Genomic DNA, 20,183 nt, shown 5'->3' with positions numbered 1-20,183 from the left:
CAAAGACAAACACAAAAGGACAATTACTGAATGATTCCACTTTCTCCAAACACCTAAAGTAGTTGAATGTATGAGGTCACCTGGAGTGGCAGAGGCAGGAGAATGAGCACTACCGTTGGAAGAGTGCAGGGTGTCGGGCTGGGCTCATGGAGAGTCCTGAGGTGGACAGCGTGCTGGCTGCACAACAGCTGAATGTGCTTGATGCCACCAAACTACATTCAAAAATGGTTCAGATGGAATAAGCACTGAAACATAAAAGAGCAACTATAAAAAAGATTACAACCTATTCTTTCTCTTCTATCTCCAACATCTCCTTTTTCTGTGATTTTTTTTCCCTGTAAGCAAACAAAAGTTTCCTGGTATGAGGCAAATTGAAAACTGCTTCCCTCAGCATTTATCTCCACCTTCAGCCTTAAGCCCAGGATTAACTTCTTGAAATAGTTGCACAGGCACATACTTCTAAAAGCTTTTTTTATCAGTGCATGTTTGCAGTACATAATGATTACATTCTTCCTGGGGAGTTGGAATATGTAAGTAACATTTTCGTGTGTTCCCCTCCCATTTGCAAAAGATCTATCGCCCTATTTTCTATTACCTTTTATTTTGCTCTTTATTTATAGTTTGGGGTTCTCGTGTGATATTTAAGCTTGCATGTCTGCTTTATTTCACGTACCATTAGGCCTCACCTCTCTTGCGACCACATCCACTCGCTTTCTGTCACACCTCACTCGGGCAGTGGGGTCTCTGTGTACCAAGTTGTCTCCACCCTGTGTGACTTCCCAACAGTCTTCCCATCTGCTGACCACGTTTTCCTTGCGGTATTCTTCTTGGATTCCTGACTTTCTTCCTTTCTTTCTGTTCTTCACCTTTTTGGTTCACCTCCCTCCTTTCTCCATCCTGTAGATATTGTAATTCCTCAGCACTAGGCCTGGGCCGGGGACTATCTCCTTGGGTTTACCAAAGGCCTACTACAATCACATGTTTCAGGCTGAACCTTACTGCTTCTCTGTGACTCAGTAAGGCCAATCACTGCTTTCTCTTAGCAGCTACTTCTCTAGCCCAAGCCACCATCACTTTGACCCACTCTCCTGCAGTAGGCCCAGTCACCTTACTGCAGTTACTTATTTTGCCCTTTTATTTTCTGCTTTTCACTGTACTGACCAGGATGATATTTGTACAATTCTCATAACAGTTTATCCTTCTGCTAAATAGGACTTGGTTACTCTTCTGTTTCTCTACTACCAACTCTTTAAACTCATCAGTTTCCTCACCTAGCTTCTCTGTGCCTTAAATTGCTGAGATTGCTCCCACCTTCCACAGGCATGGCTCCCCCTCTGCTGTCTGGAAACTCCCATCCTGTGATCTCAGCTTAGGTGCTGTCTCTTCACAGGGCCTTTCCCAGTGATCAGCTCCTGGTCATTGTCTCTCCTAGCACCCTTCTACCATTTTTTACAGTTTGCAATTAGACATTTATGCTTGGTTGGTTATTGTATGCTCTGTTAGACTATAAAGCCCACAAAGATACCATGTGGTATTTTTCTCAACATAATATCAACCTAAATCAAGTGGTGATGATAGTAAGTGGCAAATAATAATAGATTAATGTTTTTTAAAGAATTAATGAAAGAAAAGAAAAGAAAGGGAAAGAAAGAAAGAAAGAAAGAAAGAAAGAAAGAAAGAAAGAAAGAAAGAAAGGAAAGAAAGAAAGAAAGAAAGGAAAAGAAAGAAAGGAGAGAGGGAGAAAATGAGGGAAAAAGAGAAAGAAGGAAGGAAAAGAAATCAAGCAAGAAGAAGAAAAAGTTTCCCAGTTTCATGCATTCTCTACAGAAATGAACAGGGTCCGGTGTTTCATGCAAACTTATAATTTATGAAACTTTAAATTTACATAAAGAATATGTTGAAAGGTAATTTTTCTACTTTATAAAAAGATCCATCATATGATTCTTTAAACGGGCTTCCCAGTACCTATAAAGTAAGATTTTATTGATTGAACCCATATGTTTGCACAAAATTATTTGGGAGAATATCTTTTCTATAAAGCAAGGTTGACCTATAAGCAATTTTCTAAAGGCACCTAGCCCACTGAGGCCAACTGTCAGATTTCTAAGGTAATAGATAATGGTAGGCTGGAATGCAGAGGATATTCGATACCCAGAATCTGTGACAGTGATTGTAGCCAGTCAGGGTGTTCATGATTTCCCACAAAAAGAGCTAATGGGGAACAGAATCTCCCCAAGTCTCCTTTCTGTTTCGGAGGGAAGTAAGATTAGCTGTGAAATGGCCCCAAAAGGGCTGCTGTGGAAAGGAGAACAAAGGCTGTAATGTAAGCAAATTGATTCTTTCCTCTTGATGCCCCTACCTGTGCTCTCACCCTACCATCAGAGATGATTAAGTTTTCTCTTTGTAAAACTGGAAAATGAATTCAGTGTGGTCATAAATAAAACCCACTACCTTCTCTGTTCCTCCACTTCCTCATCTTAACAGTGTAGGGGTTCTTTAGAGGTTACTGTTCAATCATTCTCTTCTTAAACCTGTCCAATTTTTGTTTAAAAAGGTAACTCATAACCATTCTGTGTGTTTAATAAAATAAATTTTATAGGTATTTCTGTCCATGTATGAAGAAATTAAAGAAAAGATGATGAACTTTTAAATAAAAACATGTATAGTATTTATGTAATTAGTTTACTTATTGATGGTTCTTTTTAAGAAGAAAACACTTTGAGGAATGTACTATAAACTTTTTCTTTATTAGCCATATCCCACTATGGTAGACATATAGCATGCTATTCTTTAACTGCAGGACAAGTGAAATGTTTTAGGTACCAGAAGGAAATTTTCTGTATGGGGTCTGGCAATAAAGATCAAGGTGGACTGGGAATAGGTTAGGTTATTCTTCAAAAACAAGGCTAAATTTCATCTCAGAAATGCAAACTTCCAAATTCAGAAAAAAAATATGTATGACATGGAGAAAAACAGTGAAGCTGTAGCTTTGGCAACAATTTCCCCCTCGTCAACACTCTGAGGTATTACTTGTACCCTGACTCCCACAATGTTGAATTTATACCCAATTGTTACTAAATCCAGTGCAATTTTGGAAGCAGCAATTTATCTAAATGATGTACTAAGGTATTAACTTCTCCCACAAATGTATTTAGAATAAAAATGTTGATTCCTAAGACTCTTCAACATGGGTCGAGAAAACTAAAGAATATATTTTGTGGAAACATTATTTGAGTACCTTCTGCTTTGTAAGCTAAAGAGAGGTCTTGAATATATCTGCACATGTGAACTACATTTGAAGCTAACGTTCTCTTATTTTTGTCTGAATTTTTCTCTGTACCATAGTTACTTCTATGAATGGTATCACTTATTCAGTGAGGGAGAAAAAGAACAGATTCAGAAAAGGAGGCAAAAAGAAACAAAGAGGAGGGGAAAATGAACTGGCGAGTAAGAGCTAAGTGATAGTTTTTTGACCAAGGTCCCAAAACTAGACCAAATACAGCAAAAGAATTTCATGAGAAGTAGAGGTGGATGGGGAGAAAGAAAGTTCAGGAGAGCGGACTTACTAATTGAAACTGTACATTGACGAATAGGCAGAGAATTCAAGACTAGGAGAGGCTTCCGGGGAAAACAGGATGCAGTCTGTATGGTGATGACAGCAGGATTATGAATGTTAGCAATGACAATGACATCTTCCAGGTGTGGTACTCAGAGTGACCACTTGACTAACAATCTCTGCTGCAGCTGAAACACAAGCCAGAAAGGTATACATGTATAACTGCTTTTGTAGGCTTCCAAAGAAGGCAGAAATATGAGTTTATTTTGTGTCAGTCATTATTCTAGGTGGTTAGAGTGTAGAGTTTTCTTCAAAAGTTACGTATCAGGTCTTCAGATGAAAAGATTCTAATTTCTTTCCTATGGGTTGTAGAGCTATCCCAACAATGGCTAATTTGAAAAATCTCTGCAAGTTACTTAGGTAGACAGACACATAGATAGATACATAGGTAATTATATAGATAGCTAAATGGATGAATGGACAAATAAGTAGTGCTAGAATTATACACAGTTAAAACTTGCTACTATTTAATAAGAAAGGGAGAATAAAGAGAATTTCCATAGGTTTTTTAAAATATTTGTCTTAACTGAAGAATATACATAACATTTTACTCTCTAGCTATTAGTAGTACATCAAATCATTCTCTTTCTTCATGTGCATTGATACCATGATCAGGGGAGATTGCATTTGGAGAAAATGTCTTCTGGGAAAAAGACTTGTCACAGAAGGCTTTGTCCTAATAATCACTTCATTTCAAATGTGTGGTTTTCATTTTCCCTAACCTGCTGGCAGAGACGGTGTTCTTGCAAAGCATCATAAGTGCTACTGTGCCCATTTAACTATAGACCTGCTGAATGCTCCAAGCACACTAACCACATTGACTTGGGGAGTGGGGCCAAGTTAGAGGGTGAAAGAGTCCTGCAGGCAACACGGTGGTGCCTGAGGTGATCAGGTCTGATCGCAACCCTGTCCCTGACTCACACTGGCAGGGAGTCGTGATCAAGGCTCAGCCCCACCTGAGTGTTTGTTGGCTCCCTGTCATTATATCATCCCATTAATTTAATGTTAAATGACAATGGTATTAGAGCTCTGCAGGCCTGTTTAGAAAATTGGTCAGTTTTCACAGATAACCCAATCAATAAATGGTCAGTGTTGTGTAGATATACACAATGGAGTACTATTCAGCCCTTAAAAAGAACAAAATCTTGTCCTTTGCAGGAAAATGGGTGTCACTGAAGATCATCATGTTAGTCAAAATAAGCCAGACTCAGACAAGTATCATGTTTTCTCTCATATATAGGACCTTAAAAAAAAAGATGATGTAAAAGAAGAAGGAATAAGGGAGAGGGAAGAGGGACGGATAAATGTGAAAACTGACCAGAGAAAGACAGGGAAGTTAAAGTGGGACCTTACCAAAATACATTATATGCTGGTACAAGCATGCCAAAACAAAAACCACTCATCTGTATCAATAATACACACTAACACAACTACACAAAAAAGAAAATCTGTCAGTCTTCAGTTACATATTAAGAATAACCTTTAAGTTTTTCACTGTCTACTGAATTAACAGTTTAAATCTTTTCATTTCATGATGTTGTGCCTAATATGTAATAAATACCTGAAAAGAACAAAGCAAAGAAAGGAGAGGAAAAGAGAAATTCAGTATCTGTATTACTTTTCTGCTTTCATTATTTTATCTCCATTTTATGCAACTGATCTTACACGACTTGGAATAAAGGATTATGGCTTAGTAGGTTCATCTCACGCCTATCCTAGATTTACTACGAAAACTGCGCGACTACGGTTCACCATCTTCTCCTTCATTCAGCAGATTCGGCAAAAAGAAAGACGGGAAGAGAGGAGAGGCGGAGCAGAAAGGTGGCCCGAAGCAAGGGAACCCGCGAGAGGAGGAGCTGGAGAAATGGAAAGGGACGCAAGAACGGTGAGTGCAAGGGTGGAGCCTTCTTTGCTGCGAGTCTCTGGTCTGTGTGTCACTTGGTTTTTGCCACAATCACCTGGAGAGAGTCGTTTTGAGAAACAGAGGCCGAGGGCTACAAAAGGGAGGGTTTCTGCTCTGCAAAACTACCTGCCTGTCTGGGGAATCTTCATTATATTTTGGAGAAGAAATTAACTTGCTGTTTTTATGTATGTATAACTCTACCTCTGATTCCATAATAAGCTACTCTCGGTTTTGATTCTATCATTGCATGTTTTCCCTGTGGTTTAACTGGTGAACTTTTTATGTTTTAATCCAAAGGTCATTTTGACATTGGTGTTTGGAACTATCAAGTTCCCCATAGTCTGTTCCTGATTTTTGACAGGCTGTTGTGTGCCTCCCTGACTTTATTCTGCTAAATCCGTTCCGGTGGTGTAATTTGAGAAGTACGTGTCCTTCATTTTTTTAAAAGCCACTGTCTTTTATTAGGCCATCAGCAGGCTGGAAGTATGTCGCCCATCTGTTAAAGGGCCGGCTTCGTTTACTGGAATAATGACAGTTTGCAGGCCTCAATTCCCCACTTTGAGGAGCGTAATGTTTCATTTGGACAAGAGGTCCTTCTCCTACCTTCAGATTACCTCTGGCACTTCTCCCAAATGGATGTGTAAATGTCTGATTTTGAAACATGTAATTGAATATTCGTATTTCTCCTCAAAATTCTTTGCTTTCCCAACTAAATAAAGCTTGAAGCAAGACTGAGGGGATGACAAAACCAGCATTAAATTTTAAGTACATAACTCTGGCCTCAGCATACAGGAAGTCAGATTTATTCAACTTTTTGCTTGCATATTAAGTTACATTAGTTCTAATAATTTTTAAAGAGGCAGGTCTTGTATTTATTTTGTTGCTGTAGTGTGTGTATGAAGAAAATCACATCTATTCATTGTGTTTTCTAGCACATAGTCTAAGAGCGTCTACTATTAACCTTTGACCCCCATCTTGTAGTGTATTCTTGTTGAGAAGGCTGACTTTATCAATAGTGAGGAAAAAAAGCTACTTAGTCCTTTCTCATTTTTGAGAGGTTGATAAGCTCCATTCCAGGGTCACCAGAGCAGTTAAAAGGAAATCAGGAGTTTTACATTATTGTTGACTATTCACCTGACAGAACTACCACAAAGACAGAAAAGATATTCTCCACCATGCCCTAAGATTCAGTAATCTTGTAATGTAAAATGGAATTCAGGCTCAGGTTTTAATGCACTTACTGGCAAAGGTATCTGTGTGGTGAGCCTATACTGTAGATCAGTGCAGGCGAACCAACTGCACACGTGCTGCAGATGGGCGGACAGAGCCCTCTCTGTCAGCACATGAGCAATATCGCCCCAGCAGATGGGCATTGGATACCTGTTGTTTTTTCCTAAAATAAGACCTCAGTATTCAGGTTTAATTGCAGTGTAGGCACTTTGTGATAAATAAGTGGGTTTTAGCTTGTAGTTTGGGTACTCAGGCTCTGAAAGGTTTGCCATCCTAGCCTTGGATCTTTGTTGCTCTCCTGACTTCACTTAGTAAGGCTCTGCATCCCACGGAAACTGAGCCTTTTGCTAAAATGCAGACTTGACCTTTTTTTGCAGCTCCAAACTTGCTTGAAATGGAGGTAAAAAATTCACAGTAGCTGGGGAGCTCTGTGCCAGGTAGAAAATTGATAAGCCGTAAAATAAGGTGGGTTGTCTTTAAGCAAGAGTTCATTTCCTTTCTGGTTTTGCCTTGAGGAAGCAGGTGCCTGAGGGAGTTCTATTCTTAAAAGCAGGGCTGTAAATTCACCTCAGCTGACTATATAGACTTCAGGTCCAATTTTCTTAAAATACGTCTGGTCAAAATATTGAAAGAACTATACTATTAGCCTCCACTGAAGCCATTCCCCACACATGAACACATAAAACACATCTTATAGGGGTTTTCTAAAGACAACACTGTCTCAATCGTGTGCTCCAGAAAGAGGTTGAAGGAGCTGATTTAATGGCTGGGTGCTATAGAATGAATGACCAAGGGCATTTTGTCAGTTCAGGGGCTGGGGCTGTGGAAGGTGGATGTAGATGCTGAACATTTGGCCTTGCTCCCAAGCCTGGAGTTCTGTTCTTGGCTCTCTGTCATTCCTAGGAAACCAATTCACAGCTCTCAAAGAACTCAGCAAGTGTATCATGCTGCATGGTATAGCCATGGGAAAATACTAGAATAAAATAGAAAATAGTGATAAAAGCTATTATTATCTTTTTTTCCTACTAATACATTTGAAGTTTGTTTCCGACATGATTGAAGCTGTCCTATTGATTACCTGTTCCATCCTAGCTGTCATAAGGATAATTAATAGTTTTGCATAGCATATCCCATTTTCACAGTATTGAGAGGTTTTAAATAAAATATATAATGTATAGGACTAGAACCTGCTAGGGCCAGTTTATAACAAAGGGCTATTAAACTTTCAAGAATTTGATGAACTGGTTGTTAAAACATTGGTAACACAGGGGCTGGGAATTTAGCTCAGTGGCACAGGGCCTGCCTGGCAAGTGCAAGGTCATGAGTTTGATTCCAGGTACTGGAAAAAAACAACAACAAAAAAATCTGTAACGTGAACTGGACCGCAGTGGGGACTTTTACAACACAGACACTGGCAACTGCAAAGATCCAGTTTACCAACATACATTACAGGTGTATGATAATTCTTTTCAGTGCTTCTATCAAAAAATAGAGGCAGGAAAAAAATGTCCAAATCAAACCACATGGCTTTTCATAGCAGTATTTCTCAAAATGTGGCCCATGGACCACTTATGAAAGAAGGATCCCTTCACTTGCCAACACAGCTGTCCCTTTGCCACAGATTTCTGTACAGCAGAAAGATAGAAGTCATGTTGTCTTTTGTTTTGTGATGATTTAAAAAGCTGTGTAATTCTAAAAAAGAAAAGAAAAGAAAGAAAAAGGAAAGAAGGACTCCCCTAGTGGAGCTTATTAAAAATGGAGATTCATGAGGACCATACTCAACTCGGAGAATCAGAATCCTGAAAGCTGGAGCCCAGTAATCTGTGATTAGTGATTTTTCATTGTAAAGTGAGAACCACTGATTTGGAGAAAAAGATATGGCTGGAACATTGAACTAGTCTTATTGTATGAAAAATAATATTTTTTACCCAAGAAGACGAGGGACTCAGCTCATAAATATTGTCATGTCCCATCACGCACGCTCTCTGAAGTGTCCTACCCGATGGGTACACTCTGATAAAAAGTGAGGGGCCCTTACCCATGCCCTCTCACCTAACTGAACGTGAGTCACTTTCTCCAGAATGCCTCTTTCCCCTGCCACCAGCTTACAAAGCATGAAAGTTCATTAAGAAAATTCCAGAAGCAGAGAAAACCATGAAGACTATTAAAACCATAAGTCATTCCACACAGGCCCATAACCACTGTTAATATTTTAATGATCTTCTTTCCTATGTGCATATGTCCTTTGAAAACTTTATATCCACACTGCATGTATAACATCTCACTGTTTCACAGCATTATATTGCAGGTGTTTCTCCATGCCATTAATGTCTTAAAAATGCCACTTTGACCACTGCCTAATATTCTGTAAGACCAGAATACAATAAGTTACTTGCTCTCCATTGTCAACATACAGTCTGTTTATATTTTGTTGCTTTCCCAAACAAATCTTTCATGAGCATCCAGGTTCTAAAGTCTTTACAGATTCCTTCTTAAATCGTGTAATCCTATCAAAGGTTCAGTGACCTGGTAACTGCTTTACCCTAGGGTTTTCTTAGGGTTTTTATTTTTTATCATACGTTTATGGTACATAGTGGCTGCATTCCTAATGGGGAGTTGGTGCACGTCTGTGACACGTCTTCCTTCTATTTTCTTCCCCTTTCTCTCTCCTCACCTTTCCTCTCTCTTGGTCCCCTTCCCTTTGCAAAAAGATCTTTCTCTCTGCTTTCTATTATCTATCTTTTATTTTGTCCTTTATTAATAGTTTGGGTTTCTCATGTAAAGGAATCCATGTGATATTTAAGCTTGTGTGTCTGGTCTCAAGGTGCACCCATTTTCCGACAAATGACTCCAGTGTATCTTGCTTTATGGTAAAGTAGTACTCCATTGTGTGTAAATGCCACATTTTCTTTATCTGTTCATCTATTGGTAGACATATGGGCTGCTTCCTGGATTTAGCTATGGTGAGTTGTGGTGCTATAAAAATGGGTATGCACATATCACTGTAACAGGATGTCTTTAACTCTTTTGGGAAGATACCTAGAAGGTAGCTGGCTGAGTCAAATGGAATTTCTATTTTTAGTTTTTTAAAGACTCTCCATACTGATTTCCATAATGGTAATCTAACCTCCACTTTTAGTTTTAGGGTTATATTATACTTCTTCATTTGTCCTATTATTTTCTTATGATTTTTGTACCAATTTATCCACATATCTAATTTCTGAAATCATACCATTTTGGTGCCATATATGAATAGTTAGTTTATGCATAGCTATACCTATGAAAGGTAAAAAAAATCCTAACAGTGGATTAGGTTTTCAGATTAGATTGGAGGAACACAGTCCAGTATAGTGATTTCAATGGGAGAAGGCCATTCTGATGCTCCAAGTGAAGTCTGGCTATGTCTGGGCATATTTTTGATTCTCATAACTGCAGTGGATGGGAGAAAGCTGCTACTACCTTGTACTGGGTAGAGTCCTAAACATCCCACAATGTGCAATACATTCACTCAACAGTGAATCATCAAACTCTAAGTATCAGTACTGCAGAGTTGAAAACCTTGTTCTAACCTCCAGACTTCACAAAGTACAACAGAACTCTCCTGGACATCAAAATGCCATTGGCTCATGATATCCTGTGGATAATATAGGGAAATAAATATGTAACATACCAGATGACATGACCCTAGAAGAACTAGGGTTAGCTGTTTTACAAATTGTACTGAAATATCACTAATGAGTATCCCATCAATATAAGCTTGCAAGGGTGAGGTTTTTCTTGAGAACGTATTAACTCTGGCAGCTGAGCATTGTCATTAGAGATGGTGGCCTGGTGATCAGATTATGAATGCCAAGTCACTGCAGGGGTTAATAATAAGCGTGATGACAGACGCATCTGGACAATGGAGCAAATCAAACAGAAAAAAGTTAATGGGAAGAAATGTAAAGTCTAGTATTCAGATCCAAAAATGAACTATACAAACACAGGATGTGGAAGATTTGACTGAATACCAAATACATGAAAATTTGCCTGATGGTTTTAGTTGAGAGTAAGTTTTGCATGAGTCAACATGAGGCTATGCCTGTGAAAAACTTACTCCAGTTCTAGGCTGTATAACTGGAAACTCATGTACAAAATAAAGAAGGCAATAATTCGCACTTTACACTGATCAGATCGCACCTGGACTGTCCTCTCTTGCCTGTGCATAATGGGGATCCTTCATCTCTGACTTAGGAAAAGCCTTGAAGGACCTGGGTAAAAAGTGAGTCTTAGCTTATTTCACAGGCTTGAAGAACTGTCACAGTGAAGGGGGATTAGATTTATGTCTTGGCATCCTTTTTATCATGTTATACTTTATCTGTTAGTATCTATCTGTTTGCTTATTCACCTTCCATTCATTTACTTATTTACTTGAAAATACCAGTGCAGCATCGTCGGAAGAGAGACAACCTTCAGTTTAATAGAAAGAAAAACGTCCTAAAAATTAGAATGCATTATGGAGCAGTGAGTATGCTGATACTAGAAATGTCTAATAAGAAGCCCGTGATTACATTTCGAAAGGATTAGTTCATCAGGTAAATATTGGAATTTCATAAACTTCAATCACTGATATAGTTCCTTCCTTGTCTTAATTATATGTATACATATTCAAATAAATAAAATATTAGTTTATGCAATTGAATTTATTAAGCCATATACCATCGAAAATATTCACATGCATCATTAATGCTACACTTATCCTTAGATGATCTCGAGGGTCCTTCTCAGATACTAGAGTCTGAGAAATATCTAAATACTATATATAAAAGCATTCACATTGGATTTTCTCAAAAAATTTTTCTTAAATCTGTCATGGCATTGGCTCATGGTGATATATATACTGTTCCTGAGTGTAGAAGGCCAAGTTTCTTGCTCAAGCTTGTGTGCTAGGATTGTCTTAGCCTCGTATTTTATTTTCTGAGTTTATGGTGTGACCCCTCCTGACCCAGTCAAACAGTCTGTGGCATTAAATAAACATTTTTGTTCATGCTTTGGTGAGATGGGCCATAATAAAACGTAGTTTCAAGGGCTTTATTCATTTCTAGAAGGAGGAACCAATTTTATATTCAAAGATTATTTCTCCTAGAATCTGTTATCCAGCTAAATAAAATCAGCACTTTCCACACATTCAGATTATGTAAATTAGTATCATGAGCTGACAGCAAGAGATTGTTTTAACTTGTCAGTAATGTATTTTTTTGGTTGTTTAATTCTAAAATCTAAGTTTATAACTTTCTGTAAAGAATGAAATTAACAAGGTTATTGGACCTATAAAGTACCTAAGTATTTGTATTCTTGATACCATCTCAAAAGTCAGGTGGAGATTGGTTAAAGAAAAATGTGCTTCCCCAACCCTGTTCCCTGTTTATTTGGGAATGTCCATTGACACCAAAGGCTGTCTTCCATTAAAGTCCCATAATACCAACCTGGAAATAAAATTCACTAAATGCAGCCTCTTACTGAAATTGAAAACAAATTTTAATAACATATAAGTTGTGTATTCCAAGACCTTATATTCCTCTTACACTATGTCAAAGTTTATTTCACAGGGAGATAATTTTTGTGGTAATTAAACATTGCTTTTGCAGATCTTATTAGAGTCTTAGCAGGATAAATGGGGGTGGGGGGACCAATGGCTCCAGCTTCACAACTGAGAAGTATGGAAACATATGGCTCTTGTTTTCAACAACTGGCCTGAACAGAATGCCTAAGTGAGAGTGAAGCTAAGATTTAGAAAAGTTAATCAGTTTCAGTGTCTGAATTCAAGGTTCTTAGTTTTCTTTCCTTTTGGGAAGCCTTCCAAGAACTGCAGAGGCTTCTCCTTTGCCTTATCAGCCAAGCTGCTTGTGGCTTGTTCCCTTAGTTTAAATCAATACATGTGTTTTTGATATTTGGCAAACCAAGATTTAATTATGCAGCTGCAAGTTCCCCACATAAACGAAATGCATCTTAGAGATATAAAAACATTCAGAAACCATTTATAGTTTGAGAATTCAAGTAGGTGAAAATCTATTCCCAACCTCTCAGCATTATATTTAATTATGGAGGACTTTTATGTTACTGGAAATTGAAATGAAACCCAGAGTAAGGCTAGAGTTTATCCAACATTTGTTCATATTGAGAAATGAAGATGCTTATTGTAGTCTAGAAGGAAAAGGAAAGTATTACATTCTAAATTAATATTTTAGTTGTAACCTGTGTGTGCATTACACTCCTACACACATGGGGCAACAAATAAATTGATAAGAGTTTGTCATTTTTATATCCTAAAAAGAGTGTGTATTTTATTAAAAGAAACCAGAAGGTTGGTTTCTTTAATTTGCCAAGTGACTCTTGATAATTAATTATTTACCAAACTTAAACTTTGGCACTATTTAAACTGTTGAAAACACCCATGTTTTGGCATGGTTACATAAAAATGATTAATTCAGCATTGTCTTACTCACCACTGAATAGCCCTGTCTTTTGCCGTAGAATTTGCGAGGTCCTGTGGTTTGGGCAAAATAAAATCTTGGAATGCTTCCCAGTTTTAATAGTCCCAATTTATTATTACCACTGAACCCTGATCAGATCATGGGCTGGATTAGATCCCAGTTTTTCAAAATGCCCCAATTTATGGCTGCCTTAGAATTCTGATAAAAATGTGTATTTGAATAGGGTTTTCGTTGGCTACAAAAGATCCAGTTAATTACTTTTAGATTCTTATTAGATCATCACTGCATGGAAGTTATGAAAAATATTACTAAATGGTATTTCTCAGGACAAGGTCATGTTCTCATTTTATGCTGACAGAAAGAAGCTATCAGATTTCTGCTTTTCATAGTACTAACCATCTGAGTGAATGGAAAGAGCTTTGCTGTGTACCAGCAACTACTGTTAATGCTTGTGTTAATACAGGGATATATTCCCTTCTTCTAGTGAAGATTAGAAATAGACACAGAGGCAGGCAGGTAGGTGGTGGGTGAACACTAAGAAGAAACAACAGCACAGGGGTCATATGGCCCTATTACACTTCACACCCTTTCTTCACGGGCCCTTTTCAGGATTTTCTTTTAAATTTTAGGAGTAAGCAGTGAGCGCTAGAGGATGGGGGTATCTTTCATATCTGTACATTTATTTGATCTTTGTAACATCTGTCTTCTCAGAAATGCTTATGGTCACCCACAAAACTTGGCACATTACTATATTCCTATAGACAAGGGATGGGAACACCTATATCCTAATGCCATGCCAGCATTTTTTAATGAGCCAAAATCCTTTTATGGAATTTAAATCAATGTTAGAAGTGCTGTACTAGCAACTGCTTGTCAGCCGAACTGGATTAATACATAAAATGAATCGCTAGATTGGCATGCTTTCCAGCAATCATTTAGACAAACTTTAAAAGTATACCAGCTCTTTAAAATTATTTTAAAATAATTCTTTTATATTCATATACTCTGGAGTAGCATATTACATTACTATATGCAACTGTAGTCCTGTCAAAATACATTCCAAAGAGGAATTATCCTAAACTACACGAAGTAATTCTGTTGAAATGTTTAGAATATCTGATCAGATAGAAAGTGGGTAATGAATTCTAAGAAATTCCATTGATCCAGAATATTTGGTTTTAATGTACCCATATTTTATATTTTATATATATTACTATAATCAGCAAGCTTTAGTAATTCACTTGAATTTGTGACAATCAAATATACAGGTAAATTGGACTTAATGGAGATTATGCACAGCAGTGGCAGAATTGAGGAGAGCATTTTTGTGAAAACTTTGGAGGATTCTAACTAGACAGAAAGCTATTTGGTGAATGAGAATTCCCATTTTATCACTTATTTTCATGGCTTTAGATAGACCAATTTTGAGGGTATATTCTTATAGTTCCTCTTTGTATTACCATGAAATGAATTGGTGTTAATAATACTTTAAAATCTTGATTTTATGTTTTGCTGGCTAAGATACTTCTCAACTGCTAAGTTCTTTAGAGGAGAAAAATATCTAAAACTTAGACCTACATAACGGTTTAGTGACCCCAGAATATTTACTATAGAGTAGCTTAGGGGTTGACAATGTGCTTATATACTAATTTGCTAAAAGTGCACAGAAAAATTTAGACCTATCAAACTTTTATTAATCAATAATATTTTCTAAAATTTTGTCTCATATCTTTTTTTTCTTCTTGGGGCATGTGTTCTGTCATATCCTGCTTTGGAAGGGTTCCATGACAGTACATCTACCCTGAAAATCAAGATCAGTTACTATTCATACAAATTGGCAAGCTCCACTAGTTGAAAAACTGCCCAGGCTATTGTTTTTAAGAATCTGCCCCACCATCCTCTGTATAAGAAGTCTTACTTAAGCCTCTAGTAGTCAAACATCAAGCCTTGGATATTTTTTCCATATGTCCTGAGCAGTTTTATAAATCTATGATCTTGATTTGGGGTAACCTTGCTCCCTGGGGGCATTAGACAACGTCTGGAGACAAGTGTGGAGATGTGCTACTGGAATCTAGTAGGCACAAAACAAAGATGTTTCTCAAAATCCTACAAACATAGCAAAGCCCACTACAGCAAAGAATCTGGTCCAAGATAACAGTTCTGCCTGGTCTGCGAGACCCTTTTTTAGATAAATCTACAGACATTACAGACCTATGTATATCTATTTAGAAAGAACTACATCATAGACATTGAATGTTCTGTAGTTGAACCTGAGAGTGTGTATTTAGAGACTGTTCCTCAAGTCATAGTTATTCATACTCATGTTTGACACTGACTGACATATTACAGTACAGGGGAGGCATGTGTGAGTTAGACTTGCGTTGACTGCATGAAAGTACTATCTTACTACTCAACTGCTTCAATCCTCAATGTTCTCATCTGTGAAATGAGAAGTCTTTCTTTTAGATTGTTGTGAAAATGAGAAATAGTATTAAGGAAGCATGAACCTGGTATGCTCTAGGTCCGTGATAGGGAACCTTTCAGAGCTTTCAATGATGCAAACGGTGCACTTCAGCCCATGTGCCATAGGTTTGCCACCACTGCTGTAGGTGCTCAATGTTATGTTCTGAACTACTTTGGGATTAAAACCTCCCAAGCACCCACTCAATGGTCTTTGGGAGCCTGCAATGCTCTGACACACACCATCTGTGAACATTGCTGAATTGGATCCTGCTATGATAAAGAAAGCCAACTTGAGTACAGACGGTTACCCAGCTGGAAAGGTGCCAGATGCTTCCATTCAAAAAGCTTCTCCTCATTTCTTATTGATCACCAGTTGGAAATTGCTCCTTAAGCAGAGTGAGCTTGGCACAAGACAGCAGCACAGTAGCAAGGGAGTGTTGGCTGCAGCCAGGGCTTGGCAGCCATGGAAACAAACGCAGGAGAAGGGACATAAATGGTGTGGGTTCCTGCCAGCTTCTCCAAGTGCAGAGGGTGTGTGCCTGCAGAAAACACTTGTAACCACAGTCATTAAACTCACAGTCTGCATATTCGTATTTCTGTTACTGTAATAAGGGGGTGGGATAACACTGTTCTGCTAATATTTTGAATCCAAAGCAAACAGAAGCAAAATCTTTGGTGAGAATGAATTCAAAATATTTTTCCCCAGTGCATTCCCCCCCCCACCTGTCTTTGCTCTGGAGTTCACTTACTAACTTTACAGTGAATTTTAAGTAACTTCAGATTAATGACCATAAAAAGACTAACCCCTTTCTGAGGCTCAAAGTCCTGTCTGATCTGTTCTGTATCTTTGGTTTAATTTCACTTTTGAAAAATGAGGAGGTTGAAGTGATTTGAACTATGGCATAAAAGTCTGCTCCTTCATGAGGCCACTTACAAGTGCCCTCCCTTATAAGAGTAATAGCAATGAGCTGTTTAGATAAAAGAAGTATTCTTGTTTTAGAAGAATTTAACAAATATATAATAATTTATGAGATTATGATTTCTTAAAGCAGAGATTACTAAATATGACAGGTTGGATGTAAGTATGTCAATAATATAGGTTGAATATCCTTTATCTGAAATGCCTGTGTCCAGAAATGTTTTAGAGTGTGGAGTTTTTCAGATTTTGGAATATTTGCATTAATTTTATTGATTGAGCATCCTGAATCTAAAAATCTGAAACTCTGAAATCCAAATCTATTTGAGAATAATGTTAATGACCAAAATGTTTCAGATTTCAAAGTAGTTTGGGTTTTTCAGATCAGGGATGCTCAATTTGTCATCTCTTTGTGTCTAAAACTTTCAATGGCTCTCTATTGCCTATCGTAACAGTCCAAACAGTTTGGACTACTGTATCTGAATATATCCTAACTTTCTAATCATAGTATCTACTCTTGGATAAAATTACCCATTTTCTCAGCTAATCTGGATGTTCATGTTTTTTTGAGATTGCATGGTACCACCTAATCCCTATTCCATTCCTAATATCATTTCCCCTATCTGAAACTCCCTTTCCCTGCCTGTGTTGTCCACAATACTGGAAATTCAGTGAAATCTCACTTCTGCCATTATACCTTCCTAAACAGCCTAAGTTAAAGAAAATTATTTCATTAAATATTTGAGCCAAGTTACTTAATTGTGCTCATCTTTCATTTCTTTTTAAAAATATGGGTATATGACCATCATGACAATGTTGTGTAAGATTCTTTACTTCTTTTATCTAAGTAGTTCATTGTTATTACTCTAATAAGGGAGGGAACTTATAAGTGAAGCATTCAAAATAGTGCCAGGCATGGGATGTTCAATTAATGGTAAATATGTTAGTCAGTTTTCCTGCTGATAGAAGAAAATACCTAATACCCACATATTAAAGGAGGTAGGGTTCATTTGGCTCATGGTTCCAGAGGGTTAAGTCCATAACTGCATGGTTGGCAGTCTTCAAAGCAGAAACCACATGGTAGACTCCTACATAACAACATAGTATTTGAAACATTAGCAGGAGCAATTAGGCGAGAAAAAAAAGAAAAAAAATATATATATATGTCAAATTATCATTATTTGCAGATGTCATCTTGGAAGACCCAAAAATACCACCAAAAAAGACACCCAGAATTAATACTCAAATTCAGTGATGTAGTAAGATACAACATTAACACACACAAATCAATAACAATCCCATACTCCAGTAATGAATTCATCAAGAAAGAATTTAGGAAAAAATACCATTCATAATAGCAACAAGAAAAACTAAATAACTAAAAATTAACCTAACTAAGGAAGTGAAGGACAGCCACAATGAAAACTATAGTACTCTAAAAAAGGAAATGAAAGGGAACATAAGAGCATGAAAAGATATCCCCTGTTCCTGGATAGACAGGACCAATATTGTTAAAATGGCCATATTTCTAAAATGGATGTAGATATTAAACACAATGTCAATCAAAATACCAACACTATTCTTCACAGAAATGCAGAGAATGATCCTAAAATTCATATGGGACTAGAAGAGATTCAGAGTAACAGAAGCAATCTGGGTAAAAAGATCGGGAGATATTACAATCCGGGACTTGAAGTTATATTACAAAGCTACAGTGGTAAAAGCAGCATGGTACTGGCACAAAAACAGACATGTGCCTCAATGGCATAGAATAGAGGACGAACCCCTAAGCACGTTCAACTCTTTGATCCTTTACAAAGGAGCCAAAAATACACACTGGTAGAAAGATAGCCTCTTTACTAAATGGTGCTGGGAAAATTGGCTATCCACATATAGAGGATTGAATCTAAGCCCATATCTCTCATCATGTACTAAACTAAATCAAAATGGATCAAAGAACTAAATGTTAAAAGAAAGTAAACTAAGTAACCTGCTGGAAGGTAAACTAAGTAAAACCTGCTGGAAGGTAAACTAAGTAAAACTCTTAAAGTCATAGATATAGGCAATGACTTTCTGAACAGATCCCCTGTGTACAGGAAATACTACAGTGAATCAACAAATAGGATCATACAGATTAGAAAGCTTCTGTGCAGCAAAAGAAATAACCAATAGAGTAAAAAAAAAAAAACCCACAGACTGGGAAAAAATTTTCACCATATGTTCTGCCAACAGAGGTCTAATATCTAGAATATATGTATACAGAACTCAAAGCAATCAGATCCCCAAAATAAAATATCCAATCAAAAAATGGGCAAGTGAAGTGAACAGATACTTCACAGAAGAAATACAAATGACCAATGAGTACATGAAGAAATGCTCAACATCCCTAGCCATTAGAGCAATGCGAGTTAAAACGCTGAGATTCCACCTTTCCCGAGTAAGAATGTCCATCATCAAAAATCAAACAGTAACAACTGCTCATGATTCTGCAGGGAAAATGGAGTCCTTTAGTATTATTGATAAGAGCATAAACTAATGCAACCACTGTGGAAATCAGTATGGAGATTTTTCATAAAACTAAAAAATAGCAATTTCATTTGACCCAGCTATTCACCTTCTAGGTATCTTCCCCAAAACAGTTAAAGACATCATATTACGGTGATATATGCATGTCCGTGTTTACAGGAGCATGGTCATAATAGCTAAATCTTGGAAGCATCTAAATGTCTAACAACAGATGAATAAAGAAAATGTGGTATTTGCACACAGTGGAGTACTACTCTACCGTAAAGAAAGATACACTTGAGTCATTTGTAAGAAAATGGATGCACCTCGAGACTATAATGGTGAGATAAATCAGACACACATGCTTAAATATCACATGGTTTCTCTAATATAAAAAACCAAAATAATAAATAAAGAGCAAAATAAAAGATAGATAATAAGAAGTAAGGAAATAGATATTTCTCATATAGGAAAGGGATTAAGAGATGAAGGATGGGGGAGGGGAGGAAGGAAAGGGATGAAGAAAGGAATTAAAATGTGTTATGTCTGTGTACCAACTCCCCACAAGGAACGTAAACATTATGTACTGAAAACATGTACTAAGAAAGACAAGAGAGACAGAGACAGAGAGAGAAGAAAGGCATCACTGTTCTACCCATGACAGCCAGGAAGCAGAGACAGAGCAACAACCAGAGGGAGCGAGAAGAGATATACCTCCGAAGACACATCCCAACCTAGGCCTCACCTCCTAATATCCCTGCCAGCTATGAACTCCTGAATGGATCCAATCATCTCCCAAAAGCCCCACTCCTGAACACATGAGACTTTGCAGGGACATTTTAGATCTTTACCATGCTAGTGAACTTATTTTTCTTAGAGATGGTCTCTACTTAAGAGAAAATGAATATTAACATCTAACAGTGTTGGGTTTGAAGCCTGGCTCTTCCCTGTACTGGCTGTGTAATTAATACTTATTTTGCTGAAGGTTTCTGAGCCTCCACTTGCTCATTCCAAAAAGAGGGAAGTGGTGGAGCGGGACAGAGACAGACAGACAAAGAGTTTAAAGTTCCTCCAAAA

The 20,183-nt window shown here is 37.5% G+C and overlaps 1 protein-coding gene across 1 annotated transcript in view; it reads left to right on the top strand.

Moving 5' to 3' along the window:
- The window catches only part of Pard3b (par-3 family cell polarity regulator beta), an 864,914-nt gene that overhangs the window by 662,371 nt on the left and 182,360 nt on the right, over window positions 1-20,183 (top strand). Inside the window, exon 19 of the mRNA XM_013520665.1 lies at window positions 5,388-5,501. Within this exon, the coding sequence (XP_013376119.1) occupies window positions 5,388-5,501 (114 nt within the window). The remainder of the gene's footprint in view (window positions 1-5,387; window positions 5,502-20,183) is intronic.

Source organism: Chinchilla lanigera, unplaced genomic scaffold, assembly GCF_000276665.1.
Source record: "Chinchilla lanigera isolate Chin_1 unplaced genomic scaffold, ChiLan1.0 scaffold00056, whole genome shotgun sequence".
Lineage (NCBI taxonomy): Eukaryota > Metazoa > Chordata > Mammalia > Rodentia > Chinchillidae > Chinchilla > Chinchilla lanigera.
This window is presented reverse-complemented; position numbering and strand designations above follow the sequence as displayed.